Raw genomic sequence first — 21,052 nt, forward strand, 5'->3', positions numbered from 1 at the left:
AGGAAGTATTAATAAGCACCCAGTGTATAGCTTCATAATTATACTTAATAATAATTCAGTTATTTAGAGAAAGAAAAGATACAGTGCCAGTGGCTTCCTTAGTATTGCGGGTGTATATAGGCAACAAAAGTGTTCTTTTTGAAATCCTTAGGGTAGGCTCAGGTAGTGGTCATATCTGGGGCAGAGGCACCCTGCTACAGAGCTTCGGTGCCACCCCTTTGTCAACAGTGGTGCCTGAAGACATTCTTCTGATTTGCCCACCTCAACAATGAAGCTCTTACCCCTGTCCTCTCGGGGGCACCAGCTGAATTCTGCTACCTCTATACAGTGTCCACGTGATATTTCTAGAACTGAGCCTGCCCAATGTCTGTTCCAGAATCTCACAGACAGACCCCACACCTGATATACCATAAGATCCCAACCCTAGGAGGGGCCCAGTAAATGCTGCTTGAAATGACGCAGCATCATCATTTATTGAGGTTATTTTAATTATAAAAGTGATTATATTGTTATTAATGCTAATAATTACTTACCCACAGAGCTGTGACTGGGCTAAAATTATAGGAAGTTAAGTCTTTTAGTAACATAACAATTAGAACTGCCTCCAAGGAATAAACTCACCATCACTAGAAATCGTAAGTAAATACTAACTTGATATCAAGAAAAAAATGAGGCATGATTAAGTGGTCTTGAAGTTTAAATTCTAAAATAAGCTGCATAGATATGAGGTGAATTCCTAACACCTAATGACTATAAGCTTCAGCTTTGTAAAATCAGAGCAATCAATATTCCACAAGGACATGGGAAAAACTGATTAGAACAAGTGAGGCACCAGAAATATATTTGCTACTCAATATTGTTAAGTTTCTCTTTAAATCAGATAGTGGTCTGACAACTATGACAACTATGAGAAGCAAGTTTAATCCAAATCAATATTTAAAAAGACAAGCATACAAACATGCAGTCTCCTGGTATGCTGAGGGATTACTTTTTTTTTTTTTAAGATTTATTTATTTGTGATACAGAACTGGGGTACAGGCCAGAGGCTCAGGGGCGGCAAGAAGCTTCACCAGAGACAGAGTAGGGAGCAGAACAGGCAGATCGACAAAGTACACTGCTGAGGGGAGCAGCGGGCGGGTCAGGAGAGGTCAGCGACGACATGTGGTCACCTCCCGGGCAGGTGGGAATCGAACTCATGGGGAAGTGACTTTAGCTTCTCAGTGCAGTGCTTTAACCACTGCGCTTTTAAAAGTTTTTTCAATAGGTAAATAGCAATGAAATAAATACTTTGAACTGACAGAATACTAAGTATAACAGTATCATCAAATAGGAAAAGGTTGAAGGAGAAAAATCATTCCCATTCCCTTCCTCCCTTCCAGTGTGACCTTCTTAGTATTTTTAAGAACTGAGATTCCTGAGGATGTACCAGCTGGACAAAAAGAACTACAGAATTTATAAGCTTGAAAATGTCTCTCTATCCTATTTCATAGAGGAAGCAACAGAGCGAAGTTCAACCAGAGTTAGTAAAGGAGTGAGAAGGTGAACCAGGTTTCCTGATTCCCAGAGCTTGGGAAACTTTCCCACAGAGGAGATTTCTGCTCTTTCAGTTCAGAGAAAGCAAAACTAAGATGAAAAAAAATCACTTCTTCAAAATAGTCCTAGTGTTCAGGTTAAGTTATTAAGTTGTTGTTTTGTGTGTGTGTGTGTGTGTTTAACAGAAGCTATGATAGCACAAATTCAGTTTATTGACCAAGTTAAAAACACTAAGTACATGCAAAATTGAACTTAAATTCCCAGCTGCTCTTAAGTTTGTTACATACTCCTAATTCCCTCAAGTTAATTAATACTTTACTATGGGCTACTACAAACTCTAGCAAGCAAAGGGTTTTTTTCCATTTCATCACACTGACTTTCAGGAAGTATTAATAAGCACCCAGTATATAGCTTCATAATTATACTTAATAATAATTCAGTTATTTATAGAAAGAAAAGATACAGTGCCAGTGGCTACCTTAGGATTGCGGGTGTATATAGGCAACAAAAGTGTTCTTTTTATTATTGCTTCTAGTCTATATTTTCTAAAATAACCTTTTATTGACATTTTTCTAATAAAAAAGTTTTGAGCATCTATTATAGACAAGGAAGTCATAATCTATTAAGATGGAACTGTACAAAACTATAAAACAAACCAAAAATGTTGACATAAGAAAGGTCAACACAAAGTGTTATAGGAGCCCAAAGGATTAATTCTGCCCAGAGGAAATCAGGAAAGGCTTCACAGAGGGAATGGCACTTGAATTAAGTATCAAGAGGTAAGTAGCACATACCAAGCCAAGAGAAGAATGATATGGTGGGAAGTGACTGGAACAGCCACAGGGTGGAGATGCCTGGAACAAGAGTATGGAGCAGATTGGGGGAGATGGGATGCAAGGAACTGGGGAGTAGAAGGGGTTGCTTAGGGCCAGCTTCTGAAGAGTGTCAAATATGCTAAGAAGTTTATTCAATAGTCAAGGAGGAGTCATTAAAGTCCTGCTGCGAAGAGAGAAGATCAGAATTGCAGTTTTGAGAAATGACTCCAGTATTCTTTATTCTTAATTACTTAAAGGATATATGAGAGGGGAGTGACTCTCACCTTGGAAATAAAACATGTACAGAAATGTTTTCAAATCAACCATGCACCAAAAATGGGCTGGCAATCAGGAGAATGAGAGTAGATTCAGAAGACAAAAAAGAACACACACACACACACACACACATACACACACACCCTCCAATGACTACATATGACTTTACAGTTCCAAAGCATTTTTCTATAGCTATGTGATACCCTTTTGTCTCAATAGCTCTATGAGGTAGGTCAGGAATGACTCATCACTCCTGTTTTATCACTCCCAATGTAGCCATGATTTGCTGGAGGGTCACCAAGCTAATTCAGTAAAGCTGGGAACAGGGCCCAGACCAGCATCAAGCTGCCTCTTCCATGCTCTTTTTTTTTTTAGGTGGCACTTATTTGTCAGCTCAAGCCACCTGGTTTCTTCTCACCTGCCTCCTGAGGGCAGGATCTGCTTCTTGCATTTCCTGTATCTCCCTCTTTGCTTTTATCTATCTCAATAAATAGCAAGGGATAGGTAAGATGTTCCCATCTGTAGTTTTCTGCCCACCGAGAATGGTGAATGGCCAAGGACACAATTGCCCATTGGTCGGGTGGGTATTTCCATTCATCACTGGCCACAGGGAACAAATGGCCTTTGCAATGACTCCCATGATCTGAGGTGCCTCTTGCCAGTGGCTTCACTACTCTGCATTCTAAGTGTGAGGAATCTGTACAAAATGCGCCTGCTCTGAGTCCTATTTAACTTTTCCATGGGTCTGTGTTTGTCAAAGCTCCATGCCAGCTCTGTCAGAAAAAGAAATGCCTCAGAACTTCTTTCAGGAAAGGGGAAAAAAGGCCTACTTTATACACTTGCTCTCATGCTAATCACACCACCATTCAAATCCCCACTGAATAGGAGCCTTACAATAGCCTGGGAAATACACAGAGCCTTTACCCAAGTGTAGGCAACTTCACTCAAAGTTGCATTCCCCTGGCTTTTTAATTCGCTTGGAGAAGAATTAGCAATGTAATCTGAGGTTGCTACTCTCTGCAGAAATGTCTTTCCATTTCTATATGGAATGGACCAAGTATTCTTCCACCACACCCGCTGCCCTTTTCTTCTGAGACTCTCTCTACAGAACTGGAGCTGAGATTCTCCTTGACATATTTTCCGTGAAAGTGGATGCCTGGTCCAAGTCACCAACTCAGAGCAGATTCTAGCAATGCACTTGCCCTGGAATCTTAGTAAACGATCTCTGCTAGTGATTAACTAGTTGAATTATTAATAAGGTGTGTCACCACCCACCAAAAAGGTTGAGACCGACACTGCTGACCAGGTTCTGAGAAAACTGAACTGAACTTCAACCTCCTCCTCTTTCATAGGGTTGCTGTGAAATTCAAGTAAGTTAATAATGCATGTAATGGTCCCTGCATGACTGCCTGCCAGAGAGGTATTCAGGAAAGTTCACGCTCTGCCTTCTTCCAGGCAACAGGTTTTGCATCGAATCTCTAGCCTGTACACATTTACAAAGAGGCAGGCAACACTAAAATGGGCAAAATGCTTTAAAATGGGCAAATCAAACTTGAATGCTTTATAATCCCTCATAATTTCATTTTAAAACTTGTTTGCTTGTTTCACGTGGTTATTATTCAAAATAGTAGTCAGTACAAATTCCAATGCCAGTCCCCACTGTTGGAGAAAAGATGCAGCTGATGGTTGGTTCTTATCCCAGATGCTCCACTTCTCAGTTGCAATATTAACAGCCAACTGGTCAGCCTTTCCAGAGGGCTGCGGTCACATTGTAAATTCAGGTACAGCATTCTCTACCCTTCAAGGTTCAAGGTTTTTGTGAAATACATGAATGCGCCTGACCACAGGGTTAAGAGTTCAAAAAGGTTCTTTTCCCAGACTTTTTCCGGTTGACATTTGGAAAATGATATTCTGGGTGTGGCAGTTTTGGAATATTGCTTTGTTGACTTTTCAGGGCTGGGGAGTTGAAGACTAGCATGAGAAAGAGTAATTGAGGCAAGAGTGGATATTAAAATTTGAAATCTGAAATGCACACAGATAGAAAGAACTATTTAGTGAAAGGGATTATTAATTAATAATCAATATTTGGACTTCACGGAGGACAGCACACCCACAAATGAAGAATTTAAGACAAAACCATAATTTAAGTTATTTAGCTCCATCAACAGCCTTAGGAAATTTTAATCTAAACCCAAAGTGGCTTATTTTCCCCTGGAATTGAAAGCCCTGTATTTTTGAAAACTTGTCCCAGTGTATTTTAATTTCCCAGCCAGACCCTAGAAATTCTGTATTCACTCAGTGCCTATGGTATAGACCTTCTAAAGCAATAGCTTACTATGTAAGTGACCCCATCACCCTCCTGCCTTGTCATAAGAGCCCACTCTGCAAACAGAGTCAAATAAGTCAAATCAGCCCAATAAAGGACAGACTCACATATGTTGGCAACACCTCTGGAAATATTTTAAAACTCATTGCCTACTGGAAGTTCCTTCACTATTAGCACACATTATGCATTTAGTCAAACTGTCCACCAAGGTCAAAATGGCAGGACACATGCAATGATGAGAAATAATGCACTAAGCCATTCCTGAAGCTCTACAGAGGTCAAATTCAGCAAAATAGACACGGGGCGTGTGTCTAATGAAAACTGCTGCGTGGCTGAGCAGCATCTCTGCCACTTCTTTTCAGTGGCTGCTCACTTTACAATAATGGGGGTCATTGGTGGGCAAGAGGTTGTTAGCAGAAGTTCAATTTACTGCATTTGAGGAAGGCTCCTGTCAACAACCACTAACCAGAGAAACTCAAAATTTCTGTGTGACTTCAAGGTTACAGGATAGCAAAAAAGGTCACTGATTGCCTAATTAACATGAATGACAAAAGTCTACTTTAAGTTCCTCTTCCCTGTACACTGTCTTCCCATAGGACCCCAGGACCCACTAGTAACCCCTCTTTACAGTCACAGATCTGATGTTCTTTTCAGGATGTCCAATCTTTCCAGCACGAAAGATGCCTCACAGTTCCTTCTCACCATCTGTGAGGTCTGGAAAATGTCCCTCCTTTACGAAGTAAACTATATAACTACTTCAGTTAATCACAACATAGAAAGTCCTGATTCCATTTCTCGATTTGTGGAAATCAGATTGAAATGACAAGTGTCACTCAATATGAAATCACAAGGGCACAATGACCATGTCTTGACTAATCTAGGCAGAAGCTGCTACTCTGAATTAGTCTCATCAAGTTAATCATCAATAAATGTACAGTAAACATGCAGTGTTTCTGAAGAACTGAAAATAACATTAACCCTGATAGACTTCTATGGGTCCAGGGAAACCAGAGTAAGAATCACAAGTCAACCCTATTTTGGACAATTTATAAAAGTTGCTATGTGACAGCCAGCAGGAAATAGTGGAGTAAACTTGAGAATGTAAGCAGGAGAGCCTAGTGGTAAGGGGACAAGCGAAGCGGCCTCAGGAGACAGTCTCCGCTCTGACTCTCAAATTCAGGTTGCTAACATCACCTAGGCTAAGTGACTTTTAACCTCCTGGCCTCAGGTCTGTAAATTAACGATAATAGTAATAAGGCCTAAGATTAAATAAGAGAATGATGACCCTGCCTAGCCCAGTGAAAGGTACATAGCCGCCCTTGCTCATCATGGTTAGCCACTGTTACTATTAGTCAGACTTGAGTCCAAATCCCAGCCCTGGCACTACTAATTAAGAGCTAATAGCTAACTTAGGCAAACCATTTTGAACTCAAAATCAGGTGACTGACATCTCTCTTATTCTGTTATTGGAAAGATTGAAATACATAGTATTTAAATGTAATACTTGTTTTATTTTTCTTGCACCTATATAGTTTAATTTTCAGTACAATCTGCAGTTTGACAGTAAGCCCTAAACATGTGTGTTTGAGTCTTGCACTCAGTAATATCACCTAGAGCCCAGCACTAGGGGAAGCTAGTGATAGCTTCCCAAAGCTAACAGATATATGATAATTTTAACTTATAAGACGGTGATTGTATTTACAACTATCTATCCAGGAAAGAAAAGGGAGACTAATCAACCTTAATAGGATTGCAGTTCTTCTTCATGGTCTTAAAAATATTGGAAGGCAGATTCTAGGAATATATAAGTATTTGTATTAATGTTTGCACTGTAACTGTTTTCAAAGAAAGACTCCAGACTTTTGTCATCTTGCTGAGGCAGGAATCTGCCATTCACATCCAGGTCTGAGGAAGCTTGTTGTTCAGCAGGTGAGCAGGTCTAGCTGACCAACCAGCACTTGCCTCAGTCAGTTTGATTGTTCTGGGCTCACTCATCTCAAACCCAGTGTCATTACTAAAATGATTAAAAACGTTGTTTCTCTTTTTAAAAAATTCCCTTAAAAACAAAGTGGCACTCTAGTGGTTTTTATGAATATATTAATTCTAAAAGTCTTTGGTAAGACTTTGGTATTTTTTTCCTTAGATATTTTAATGAACCTGAAGATATGCCTAAAATGGTATAAGCCACTGTGGAAAACAGCTTGGCAGATTTTCAAAAAGTTAAACATAGAGTCATTATAAAATCCATCAACTTTCCTCCAAGCTATACATAATACCCAAGAGAACTGAAAACATTTCCACACAAAAAAAATCTGTACCTGAATGTTTCTGGCAGTGTTCTTCCCAGGAATCAAATGTGGAAATAACCCAAATATTCATTGACCAATGGATGTATATATAAACTAAATGTGGTATGTCCATGCAATGGAATATTACATGGTAGTAACAGTAAATGAAATACTGACACATGTTACAGCACTGAAGAACCTTAAAACATGATACTGGCCCTCCCTGGTGGCACAGCGGGTTAAAGCACAGCACTGAGAAGCTAAAGCCACTTCAGCATGAGTTCGTTCCCCGCCTGCCCCGGAGGTGATCCACATGGTGTGGCAGACCTCTCCTGGCCCGCCCGCTGCTCCCCTCAGCAGTGTACTTCATGGATCTATCTGCCTGTTTTGCTCCCTTCTTTGTCTCTGGTGAATCCTCTCACCCTCCGCACCTCTGACCTGTACCCCAGTTCTGTAAGCATAAATAAATAAATCTTTAAAAAAAAAAAATGATGCTGGGTAAAAGAAGCCAGTCACAAAAAAAAACCCCACAGATTACATGCTGGCTCTGACATGAAATGCCAGGAATAGGCAAATCTATGGACATTAAGTTGGCTAGTGGCTGTCATGAGCTGGAGGGAAATGGTTAAGTAGGCAGTGATTGCAACTGGCAGTAAGTTTCTTTTCACAGTGATGAAATTGTCCTAAAATTGTTCATGGTCATGGTTGCCCAACTCTGCCAATATACTAAAAGTCAGTGACATGTGCACTTTACGTGGATGAATTGTCTGGTAGGTGAATTGCAGCTCAACATAGCTGCTTTTGAAATGTCATTACAACCCAAGAAAAACTATCTAACCCAGGAGGACTTCCCATGTTCCATGTATTTTAAGGGACATTTGAGAAATTTTTAAATTCTGGAGCAAAAAAATAAACATAGTTTACAGTATCTTCTCTTAATAAGGCTAATTAAAAAAAGCATTTACTATTCTATATCATGGATTTCATTACTCTTCCATAAACACTGTTTAAAATGTCTGCGGAGGCAGTGGCACACCACAATTCAGAGATGCCCTTGCAGATAGCAAGGACCTATAATCCTTCTTAACAGCCTTCTCTTCAGGTCCCCGATGTCTCAGGTGCACCTCTCACCAGCCTCACACCTCCAATTTCCCTCCCTTCAAACCCAGCATCTCCAACAAATCAGATTTGTCCCTCTTAAAGACGTTTGACAAATATATTTCTTCCAAAATCATCTGTAAAACTTGTATTTTCTCCCTTACATATTTTTTTATAATAGTTTATTTTTACATCATTTTGTACATTTTTTTCCATCTCAATTGTCATCCCCGCGGGTTTCCCATCACCAAGTCAACCGTGTGCCATCACCATAATCCCATGCATTTCCCTCCCCACCCCACCCCCTATTTTTGATCCTGTTCCCCACTCCACCCCCACAAAACCTTACATATGTTTTTAAAGATTTTATTGATTTATGCATACAGAACTGGAGTAGAGGCCAGAGGTTCTGGGGCTGTGAGAGGATTCACCAGAGACAAAGTGGGGAGCAGAACAAGCAGATAGATGAAGGGCACTGCTGAGGGGAGCAGTGGGCAGGTCCGGAGTGGTATGCTGCACCATGTGGGTCACCTCAGGGACTGGGAATCGAGCTCGCATTGAAGAGGCCACTGCCAGCTTTGGAGTGCTATGCTCAGACTTGCTGCGCCACCAGGGAGGGCCTCCCTTACATTTTTTTTCCCTTACATATTTTAACTCATGATACTTCTAAAACAGTGCAGCCACTACAGACAAATAACTTGACTGTTTTTTAGAAAGTTCTTTATGGAGTTGTATGACCCTGCAAGTCCTAGTAAAATACTATGTTTGTTTTCTATATGAAATTCTCTGTAATAAAGCAAAAAAAAAAGTACAATTTCATTTGCTCGGCTGTTTCTCCCAAAAGGCAGTTCATGTTCTCAGTTGCCTGTCAGTTTAGCCCCTCTCCTGTGGACTCCAGCCTCAATGCCATCCTCTTTCCCCCACAAATGCAAGTACACAACTACTTGCTTACCAACTACTTGCCATTCCTAAATATTCTCTCCTTCCTATGTCTCAGCACCTGAGGCAATACCCTCTCCTCTGCTTAAAAGCTATTGTTTCTCTAGTAAGACCCAACTCCATGCCCTCAGGCAAACTTCATCTCTCTACTTGGGATGGCCACGGACCCTGCTCTCACCACTCCAAAGGCAACATCACAGTGCCTGGTGATTGATTCAAAAGTCTGTTTCTTAGTCACCAGTCTGGAAAGGCTTAAAGGGCAAGGAACTCCAGGGCCTAGCACATAGTAGGTGCATAAGAAAAAATAGCAGAAGACTAGATTTATACTTGAAAGACTAGGTACAGATATACACTTAATTAAATGGGGTCTCTAGAAATTATGCTGATTGATACCACAAGCTAATTTGAAGGCCAGGTATAAAGAAACCGTCAATGAGAACAGCTTCCTTCATGTGAATGTAATCATATGTATACTATGTGCTTTAGGGATACATAAACAGGAACCAAAGCATACTGCTTATTATGACAAGGCGCTTACATTGATTTGCATTTCTCTAGAAAACTCTCTAGGCATATAATTTTGTTAATTTGTGACAAACCTCAAAAACACACTTACCACCAATACTCTGATTGCAATGTATACTTTCAAAGCATACAAAAATCAACAAATTCCTTTCAAAAGTTTCCAACTGAGACTCATGTGTGTTGTTCTGTTTGGTTTGTTTGAAATTTGGGTATTTTAATGCAGATCATAATTTATAATTGAACCCAGGCCTGGAGAAGAATAGTTTCAGAAGGATGTTCAAGAACCTGACCTTGCCTTTGAACACTGGGACTGCCAATTAGTGCTTCAGAAAATTATTTAACATGAGACTCAGTTTCCTTCTCGGTCAAATGGAAAAAATTTTCACCTTAAGATGTGACTGGGAGGCTTTTAAAAAACAAAACCTTTTAAAATGTGCGTTGTCTTTTTTTTCTCTCCCGGGATATATAATTTAAAAAAGATGGAGCCCGTTCTCATCCACATCAGTAGGCAGTGATCTTTGGTAGTGAGCACTTCCTAAAACAAACACCAGTTTGAGGAAAGGTGATATATCAAAAAAAACTCCCCAGTCCTCCCAAGCTCCACATTATCTCTGCTCTCACACAGGAACCATCTACAGATTTGGATTAAAAGTTAAACCTGTTTGGCTTGTTCCTCTTTTGATTGACACAGACAAGAAAAAGAAGAGAATATAGCTCTGTGGAGAACTCTTACTTCATGGGTGATAACAAATTTCAAACTGGCAAGTAAAAACCAGACAAGAAAAATGGTGTAAAGGCAAGATCTGGGTTCTAGTCCCTGCTCTTTCACTATCACCGGACAAACCCTAGTCATCCAAGCCTCAGGTTCCTCAGAAGCAAATCAGAGCACTCGACTAGGACACAGCTTGTGTACACACCTCACATACCAAGCATAGCCCACAACTTCACATCACACAGCACCACATCTGATATTTCATGAAAGAAAAAACAGACCTCAAAGACATTCAGTAACTTGTGTAAGCTTCTAGAGCTAATCGTTGTAAGCAAACTCCATATCTGACTCGGAAGACTGTGCATCCCTCCTCAGACCTCCCACCCAAACACCCCCTGTTCAAAGAAGCCTGTTCTTCTGACTGAGATAAAAAATGACCTTGGTATTGTTGATAATGAAATCTCCATGGCACTTTCAAATTCTAAACATTCCATGAATCTAGACAATGAAGAATTGTTCCGATGGTATTTTCTTTATCATGTCCATAGAGAGGCTCATTCAGCATAGCCACACTGTTCTGCATTTATTGATGTATAACACTGACTCCTCCACTGCCAATATGGCTTTTGAGTTAGGGCTCATCTGTGTCCTATATTGAGCTCTACAGAACATATTGTACATATTCAAACTTTACAAAAGGAAATAGAAAAAGTGAGTCTATAAGGCATTGAATTAAAAAGTAGGCAGCAAGGGAAGCTGACAAGAGCTCTTGAAAAATTCCATGACTACTTTATTAGCTGGTACCTTTTGGCAAGTTACTTAACTTCTCTGAGCGGCAAGTTTCCTCATCTACTTACGGTATCTAATATCTACACCACATGGTTGGCCTGAATGGTAAACATGATTACTAGCACAACTAGTCCTTCCTCAATACAGAGTGCCCTCGATGACAAACACTGATCATTTTCCATCGGGGCTGTTCTTTTGAGTCAGGTTTTTTCACTGGGTTGTCAAGACACAAATAAGAACAGACCCTAAATCAGACCATTTGTCCAAATTCCTTCCCACCCCTCCTAAGATGTATTTGTCTTTCTCTTAAGATGATATGGCCATCTTCCTTTCAAAGGAGAAGAATCCAGCCACCAAAGGCTACTGAGGTTCCCGCACTGTGACTTCCAGACAGGGTCAGAAAACCTGCCCCTGCGTCTCTTTAGCTAATGAAAAACATTTGTGTTCACTCTGCCTGCTATTTTCTTAGGAGTTTCTTCACAATTTTTTCTACTAATGTGTTTCAGGCACCTTTGCTGCCAAAAAAATGTACCAGGATTTTATAGAACCATTGAAGAATGAAGACACTGAGAAGAAAAAGAAAGTACTATTACTTCCATAATAAAAGCAACATAATACCGGATAATGACAGTACTTTTTACCTTTGCTTTCAGATTCATGCTCACTACACTAGGGTGTCACTGGATTCTTTTAACTTTAGGAAACGGAAGTCTGCAAAGGTTATGTACTTTCTGTTGCTGTCGTCTATGGGCACTCATAGTTTCAAGTCAGGATTCAAATCAGATCTAATCCAAAACTTGTATTGTTTCTACAAGCTAAATTTGATGTTTTGAAGGCACCATTGAGGAACCTAATATATTCCTTTCACTCTTCACTCATCTACATGTCAATATTGCTGAAGAAAATATTTATAGAGTTAGCACCTCATTTATCCAAAGTAGTCACTTCACTGGCAACTTCAACTATGGAGAACTCAGTTTAGAATGTGGAAAGAAACATGGATCCCAACCTTCCAGCAGTTAGGGGACGCCACCCAAGTCCTTGCACTAAAAAGCACATACCCTCAGGCCAGCACCCAAGGGTTATTTTTCATCTTGAAGGAAGAGTAACAAGCTTGATTATCTTTACTGAAAAAGACAGGTGCAGTGGCCACAAACAGACAACCTAATAATGTGGGAAGGGCTAGAACATTCAGTGCAGGGACAAAATGCCCTAGACATAATTCAACTGTCCTGAAGATGTGAACTGTTAAAAGCAGTGGTTCTCCAACTGGCCTGATAAAAATCACCAAAAGCTCTCATAAAATACAGAATCTAGGGCCTGGCCCAAGGCCTACTAAGCCTGAATCACCCAGGAAGGAGAATCTGTGTTTCACACAGAGGGGTCTCCTTATTAGGTGAGTTTGTGAAATATTGACATAGTATGCATCCCCCAAATAAGTTATTACTCCTTAAACAAAGTGCACCGGATGGAGCAGACAGAAGGGTCGGGTTTCTTCATAAACATAACCGCCAGCACAGGGAAGAAGCTGGATGATGGGCTCATTAGCATCATGCTGTGACCAGCTGGGCTTGCCAGCCCAAACAACCGCCCAGGAAGGGGTTGGGGGGGGGGGCAGGGGCAAGAATCCAAAATTGACAGGTGATCAAAAGGGCTAAAAGTGGAAAAGGCCACCAATTCTGAGTTTAGCACTGGCCAACAAAGGTCTCTTTAAGTTTGAGAGAAGGTTAGGTAGGAAAGTACAAAGAAAAAATAACTTGCCATTCTGGACAATGAGGTTTTCAACCATCCAAGATAAGTTAGCAAGCCTTCCCTACTAAACAGAAGTTCTCTTTTTTATTTCAATCCCAACAGCACACTTGACTAAGTGGTTCACCATTTGACTAATGAAACATTTGTTTCTCTATTTTGCAGTTCACATGGTAGAGTAACTTATCAATATGTGTCGAGTTATTAAAAACACATGTTTAGTGACTATAATAATAACTGAGCCACATGAGGGGAAAAGTCACTGGTTATGCTTGCTTACTTGTTTGCTTGATTACTACATTTCTGGAAGCAGGTGAAAGGACACAGAGGCCAAGAGAAAAATCTAGCTATTTTCTCAGCACACAGAATTAACTCCATCCACCAAAACAAGGTACTTGCACTTCCTCCAAAATGAAAACCAATTTAAACTAATTGTCAACATTATTTCTTTGGTTTAAAAAAAAAAATCGGTAACAATTCAATTGATGACAAATGATCTAAGCAGTGACTGGCTTCCTCTATCACCATGCAGACTCCTAAAATTGTTGGCATTGGAATGGGTTTCAGAAATGATCCATCTATTCCCTTTGTTGCAATGATAAAGTCAAGAAAAGTCAAGTGACTTTTCCTAAGGTCACATAGCATCAAGTGGCAGTACAAGACCAGAACTCATATATGCAGGTTCCTCATTGTGGAGAAAACTCACTGAGCTAAAAGATAAGAAAGAGCTAACTAGCAAACCAGAAGCAGACGTTCAACCAGTGTCATTCTGTTAGGAATCGGCCACAGACAGTCATGTGGCAGCCCCAAGCATGATCAAGATCCCAACCAACCAGTCCTTTTACCAATCACACAACTAGAAGGTGGTAGAAACTGCAGGCCCGGAGCCTGAAGCTTTTGGCTGTAAGCCTCCCATTCTCTTCACTACACCCTATTCCTCCACTTCATAGACTACTGAAAGTGAAAAGTTTCATAATAGCACATGGCAATCTTGTGTCTCCATTACATTGGAAGAGTTCTCAAATTTCATCTCAACTATTTCATAGCAAATTTAAAAATATCCAAAGACATCCTGGAACCACCAAATTTGTGTAATTTGTATATTGATTTTGTATAATGTATACAAATTTGTATAATGATCAGAGTTCAATCATTCAAATTCTCTATTTTTACCTTTTTGAGCAGCTTTCCTTTTGCCTCATTGACTGATGGGACAGGAGTTAGGTCATTAGGTCAAACCTGAACACTACCTGCTTTCTTAAACAACTCCCACCTTGACTATAATCCTTCCACCCTCAAAAGCCAAATGAGGAACAGGGTTCAGGGCTTAAGAAGTCTGCTGAACTTTAGGGGCTGCCTGCTCTCAGCTAAAGTTTAGATCAACAATGAGTAGAAATCAACTGTATTCAACTTACTGGATAAATGTGACATTCTCCTATTTGAATTGTGTGGTTCATGGTCTTCATGATAGTGTGATTACCAGCTATCCATTTCATGTCCTCATCTATTCACGATTGAGACACAGTTTATACAGTGGATCATAAAACCTTTATCCAGGGCTCCAGATTCTAAACTCCTTATATTTGCCCAAGTCTTGAAAGATGAAAGGACACTGCTGACTAAAACTACTACAACTGCTGACCCATTGAAGTGCAGGAGTTGGAAGAGGGCCCTGCATAAACACCCAGAGAGGAGCACAGGAAAGGAAGGTGGGAAGCAGGGCTAGCAGGTTAGTGTGCTGTACCAAAGCTCGGCCATTTCTGCTCTGTCCATGGAGGGTTATGTTCTCTCCTTGGGGCCACTGTCCCCGGGAGCACTGAGGCACTCTCAATTTCTGGGAATTACTAGAACTAGAAGTGGCCCATATCAAAACAAAACCATGGAGCAAGAAAACCATGTCACTCACCAGAAAAGAACTGAACCATTTGTATCTATCTGCTTTGGTTCCAATGGGTGGGTAACTAAGAAATGTAGAGGCAGTGCTTTCTGCAAACTGAGCTTCAGAATTTTTTGATGAGAATCTGTTACAGGGCAGGAAGAGGGGCAACCCAGAACCCCAAACCTGCCTGCTCTAAATAGGTTTCATCATCTGCCGCATAACAAATCTAGTTTCAGGATTCTTCAGATAGGAAAGGAGAGGGGAATGGACTCCACTATGCTCTCTGGAAACGGGGGATTGACCCAAATCAACAACAAAAACCTCAGTCTTGCCTGTGACAGTTTCTCCCTCATCTATAAAATAGAAATAATCTCTTCATCTGAGTTACAGTGACAAGTACATAATCTAATGTATATAAAAAAGAGGCGAACATTATGCACTGTGGTTTCAGTTGTGCAATAATTTATACAAGTTTATTCCCATGTGTGTGCTAAACAGAATTATTTTTTTCTATAGTCCCATGCTTTAATAAATATTTAATATAATTTTAATTAAAAAAAATTAAAGTTAAAAATTAAAGTAAGGCAACAGAGCTTAGAAAGATAGTAGAAGCTGCTGTTGAGAGTGTCCTGCCCCAGAGCCAAGGCACAAGACAGGTCAGACACATTACTTTGCTGAAAAGAAAACAAAATCAACACTAGAAAAAAATACCATGCAAAGATTCATAGCTGTATTTATAAAAGCAAATACTCAGCAAAGATAGTTGTCTGATGGGAAGTGAACTCCCATGGATGTTTTCTGATACCAGAATTTTTTGGTCTTCAGAGGAGAGGACTTTTGTTTTTTTCCACCCATTTTTTAACATTCCAAAGAGGTAAGTGAAACAAGTCAGACTACTTGCATATTTCCACTTACATAACACTTATATAGCACATCAGCTTTTATTTTTTCCAGATACAAGCAGATGAAGCTTGGTATATATTCCTATAAGAGAATAAACAGAAAGCTATGTCCCTTTTTAATATATTAGTGCCCTGTAATCCAGACCATATGATCAATAAACTATATAGAAAATTAAATCATACTGACAATCTTAGCAAAAAGCAAAGCAAGTAGAAACAATTTCTTAGGACTGTGGTGTGGGGATTATTAAAATCACATGTGTGCTATTAATTTTCTTTTGGACGCCAAATAGAGTTCTTCTGCATAAATTTCTCAAGTAAATATTTACCTTACAGTTTTTCTTATTATACATGTGAGAGAGGTATTCAATTTGTGACACTGTGTTTTAATCTATGCAGAGGGGAGACTGATAATGACTTGTTGGCAAAGTTGTAGCATGGGACAGACCCTAAAAATGAACAGCTATGTGCTTCTTATAAAATATAGGGTCCTGTCATCTTGTTTTTTTTAGGTAAACAGAGTCACTTGTTCAAATAAACCTACAGTGAATAAACAAAATAAATAGGTAGGCTTAGAAATTGGGAGAAGGAGGAACAGGGAGTGAGAGAGAAACTTGTAAACAGACACCTTACACCCTCAGTACACAACAGATACAGAGGTTTCTATACCATTGGCTTCTCTGTAGCTGATTAATATGTCTTTCTACATATTCTTTCACTCTTCCTTTTCTTTATTAGGAATATACTATGTCTTGGGATGGCCTTCTGGAATCAGAAGTGTGGAGGGGAGGAGAACAATGAAACAGTGCAAAGGCTGTTGAGCATGTTCTGCTTTCCTAATCACCAAGTAGGAGGTGGGTGGCAACTCTCTGCAGGTAGTGGAGAATAAGCTTCCCCCACCACCCAACTCCCAAGATTGCTGGGAAGCCCTAGGCAAGTTTACAGCAAACAGCCCAAGTCTTTAGAGTTTCCACCTACTCCACCAAGACCAGGGAGGGTCTTTTAAAAATTCAGTGGCCAGGCAGTAGGACTGCAGTACTAATCTCCCCACTGTGCATGATAATAAGCCAGTGACTTCCAGGAAGGTAGGCCCCCCAGTGACAAATCCTTTACATAGCATCAGAATGCTGAACTTATAAGAAGTGGGGAAGGGATTTGCTATCTCACCTCCAAATCCCCTTCAGGTTTTCCACACAGCACAATTTTACCGGGGCTAGCTCTCCTGATCCAAAAAGGAGCCATTTTTATTTTCACAGTCTAAAAATCCCACCCCTCTTTGGCTCTCCAAATTTGCTATGGGCAGTGGGTCAAGTCAAGGGAAGATGGACTCAGGAAGGACCCTGCCACTGAATGAGTGGGGAATGCAAGGGGAGCAGAGCTCCAGTCCAAGATTCTCGGCTCTGCAAAGACAAATCCCTTTCCAAAGGACTTAAGTCTCGGTGCAGGAGTTCTATTTTAAGGGAACTGAATTGGGAACACAGATGTTTCTTGAGTTAAAGAGTTGGCAGAACAGCTCCTGGACCAAATCCGAGTTCTTAATGCAGTAAGGGGCCTTCCAGAGCATCTCCTTCAAACCCACTCACTCAACTGATGAGGAAACTGAGGCCAGGTAGAGGCGGAGTGGCAGTGTTCTGATGACAAGTCCCATAGGCTTCCCATTACAACAAGACTGGCTTAAAAAAAAAATCGACGCTGACTTCAACCTTGGAACTCCTGTAGATTCATGTCAATAGCTTTCTCCCTCCCCCCCACGAGTTCATAAATCCTCCTAACCCTCCCACTTGCAATTCCTTTAACTCCCACCGCTCTTTTTTAGCTGTGGCCTCTAACTAAACAGAAGGGGACTATCGCCTCATCTTGCTGAGAGCCCAATTAATTGTGCTCCCAAAAACCAGATGGCTAATTTTACCAGTGCCTCAGTTTCCCCTTCGGTGAAATGGGGGGGGGGTGTCCTCATTCGATCTGCACAGGGAGAGGGTTGCTTAAAACCATCACCTGGCACACAGTAGGTGTCTTAAGAATGACTGTGCCGAATCGCCACCCAGCATCAAGCCCCTAGAGAGCAGCACCTGGGGCAAGGTGGGGGACGGGAAGGCTGAGCGAGAAACAAGTGAAAAGACCAGTTTACTGGTCTGGCCGGGCCGAGGCAGCCACGGCGGAAGGGCTGGATGTTTACATACAGCCAAAGGGAAGGCAGCTAGGCTCCAGGCGGGAGCAAGGCGCTCCAGGAGATCCATTTTACTTGGATGCAAGGCAACAAGTTCTACGCTGTCTCTAGGTCAGGGTTCAACTTCCCCTGGTGTAAAAGAACGAACCTACACACCTTCCGAGAGATTCTATCCAGGATCCCAACTGGGGACGGCTTTCAAGGAGTTGGTTTACAGTTGCCCGCGAAAGCCCAAGCACACCCAAACGCTAAACTACAGGCCCCGGGGACGTTGGGATCGGGGTGGGCGGGGGCCTCGGGGTCTGAAGCGGCGCAAAGGCTCGCTAAGAAAGCTTCGGGGGCCTCCGGCGGCTGACAGCGCGGCGCGGCGCTGCCCTGAGACCCACATCTAGCCCCGGGCCGCGCGCCAGCGACGAACATGGGAGCCCCGCGCGCAAGCACCCCACCAGGCTGGGACGCGCGCGGGGCGCCGAGGGGCGGAGTGGGGCAGCGGGACGGGGCTCACCCATAAACAGGCAGAAGAGATCGAGGCAGATGAGCAGGACCCGCTTGCTGCCGCTCCTCCGCGGGTTGTTGTTGAGCGCCGGGCTGCCGCCGTTCTTGCTCTCCGGAGCGATCGCCTTATCGTATTTGTAGTTTTGCATGGCCCTGGCTGCGGCGCGAGCCTCCCCCCGGCCCGCGAAGTCGTCCCGGGACAGCAGCCACACACCCAGACACCGGGACTGCCTCTCCGCCGAGGCGCTTGGAGAGTGGCGGGTCGGCCCCGGCTCGCCGAGCTGAGGTGAGAGTGCAGTCCTGGCTGCTGGCTTCCCACCGCAGACAGTGGTGTTTTCTGCCTTCCTCGTGCTCCTCTGCTTTCCCCTTCTTCCACTCCAATTCGTGCGAAAGTCCAAGAAGAAGAGAGTCCAGCCGCAAGCAGAAACTTTTGCAGAGCTGTTGAGCCCGGGACGCGCTGGCTGGCGTGAGTCTGTGTGCGCGAGCTAGCGAGTGGGCAGCTCCGCCACTCTGCCACCTTCCTCCGCAGCTGGTTAATGAATGGGAGTGCGCTGAGCTCAGCCACTCCAGAGCGCCGGCCCCACGGCGGTTTTCTCTCCTCCTACTTCTGGGGAAGCTGTAGCTGCGACTGACGCTGTGATCGCCTGGATTTGTTTTCTGCACTTTTATTTCACGAGGTCCTTTAAAAAGAGAGAAGGGGGAGGGCGAGGGAGAAATGAGGGCCCTCCTTAACTTGGCTCTGAAGGGATTCAGAAAGCACAGCCCCCTTCCTTAAGCTGCCTAAAACGTAGAATAATTAAGGCCACATTTTTCCCCCACCCCCTTCAAAAAAAAAAAAAAAAGTCCTAAAAGCAAAAGTTACTCTTCAAACCAGAGATTCCGGGAGCCCCTAGCGTTCAGAAACACCAAATTGTCACAAAATGAAAAAAAAAAGAAGAAGAAGAAGAAAGCAAAAGAAACATTTTTTGCTGTCTTTGGGTCAGGCAAAAAGTTTTGGCTGTATAGCTCAGTGCTTTTCTGTTCATTTACAAATGTGCAACTTGGTGTCGTTCTTTTTATTTGGATTGTATTCTCCTGGAAATAGTCAAAGAAAAATCTCAGGTTTGTTTGGTTTTTGTTTGTTTGTTTTAAGATCTTAACATCCAGCACAGGATACTGCTCTAGATTCTGAGACTACAGATATAATCAGAGTGTATGAATCGGGTTTGAGTCCTAGATGTGACTTTGTGCCTCAGTTTCCCCATACATTAACCGAAGATAACGGTTTCTCCCAAACAGAGAAATTTGAACATCTCATTAGTTAACCCATACAAGTACATGAACCACTGCACGTCGGTATTAAGTCCTATGGAAGGATCCTCATTACCTTTATTCCTGCTTATGCGTTTGGATCCCCCCAGTCGCCCACCCCTCTGTTAGTTCTTATGGACTCAAGTCTGCCTTTACCATTATGGGGGGCGTGAGGGCTGCAAAATGCTCTCTGGAGGTAGCTTATCTTTAGCTTGAGTTTTGGGCCCACTAATTCCTTGCCTTTGAATGTTATTTTAAAATGTTTTATATGAGTTAGTCTTTCTTCCAGATAAAATATAAACATTTCCAAGGTAAGGATTTCCCTCATCTCTTCAATGTGGCTAACAGAGGGCTGGGTACACAGTGAACAAGAATAATAATAATAATAAACATTTCTTCCAGATGTCTCTTTTTGTGCATGCAAAAGTTGTAATAGTTGTAATTTTTGGATACATTATATTGATATGTTCTTTTTTTACACAGACTTTTAGTGGGCTCAGTAACCCTAAACAACACAACGGCCCTCAACAACTTGCCCTTTCTCCTACTCTCCTGAAGATCTGTTCCCCGGTGTGTAATCACATCCACCCCTTCTCCAGCTAGCAAAACACTGCTCTTGCTTTAGGGTCCTCTGAAATGTCACCTTCTCTCTGAGACCTTTCTTGACCCCTAGACAGAATTAACTTCACCTTCAACACTTTGTTTATAACACTCTTGTAGCACTTATCACAGTCCGATTTGATGTTATAGTTAGTAAAAACTAGACAGCTCACTAGATTATCAGCTCCACAGCATCTCCCCAAACCTACCAGAGTTTGGTGCTGCTGAATTAAACTCAAATCCAGCTTGGGTTTGACAAATAGGATTGGCAAAGAAAGGCAAAGTCGCTATCTTCTGGAAACAACAGTATGTGAATCCCAAAACACTTTTTGGAGCTCGGCATCCAGTCACTGATCAGACTGAGCCCTTTCAATTCATATAAGCAGCAAATAAAGCCAGGGTGATGAAGAAAATAGAATCTTAGATAACTTTTCAGAATGCCTTATCTTGAAATATTAGAAGTAGCAGAAACAAGGCCTCTCCTTGGTGTGGCAACAGGTTAAAGAGTAGCACTATGAAGCTATCCGCAGCCAGAGCAGCACGAGTTCAATCCCCAACCAAGAAGCCTCTCCTGTCTCACCGGCTGCTCCCCTCAGCAGTGTATTTCAGTCAATCTGCCTGTTCTGCTCCCCACTCTGCTTCAGGTTAATCCTCTCACCCCCCACACCT

General features: G+C 41.9%; 1 protein-coding gene across 1 annotated transcript in view; it reads right to left on the bottom strand.

Annotated features, from left to right (window-relative positions):
• PPAP2B (phosphatidic acid phosphatase type 2B) overlaps window positions 1–19,132 on the bottom strand; it is an 80,385-nt gene extending 61,253 nt beyond the window's left edge. Inside the window, exon 1 of the mRNA XM_004679044.2 lies at window positions 18,504–19,132. Coding sequence (XP_004679101.1) covers window positions 18,504–18,642 — 139 coding nt within the window. The 5' untranslated portion in view covers window positions 18,643–19,132. The remainder of the gene's footprint in view (window positions 1–18,503) is intronic.
• Between the last annotated feature and the right edge of the window lie 1,920 nt (window positions 19,133–21,052).

The sequence above is a fragment of the Condylura cristata genome, unplaced genomic scaffold, assembly GCF_000260355.1.
Source record: "Condylura cristata isolate star-nosed mole 26May11 unplaced genomic scaffold, ConCri1.0 scaffold00008, whole genome shotgun sequence".
Classification (NCBI taxonomy): Eukaryota; Metazoa; Chordata; class Mammalia; order Eulipotyphla; family Talpidae; genus Condylura; species Condylura cristata.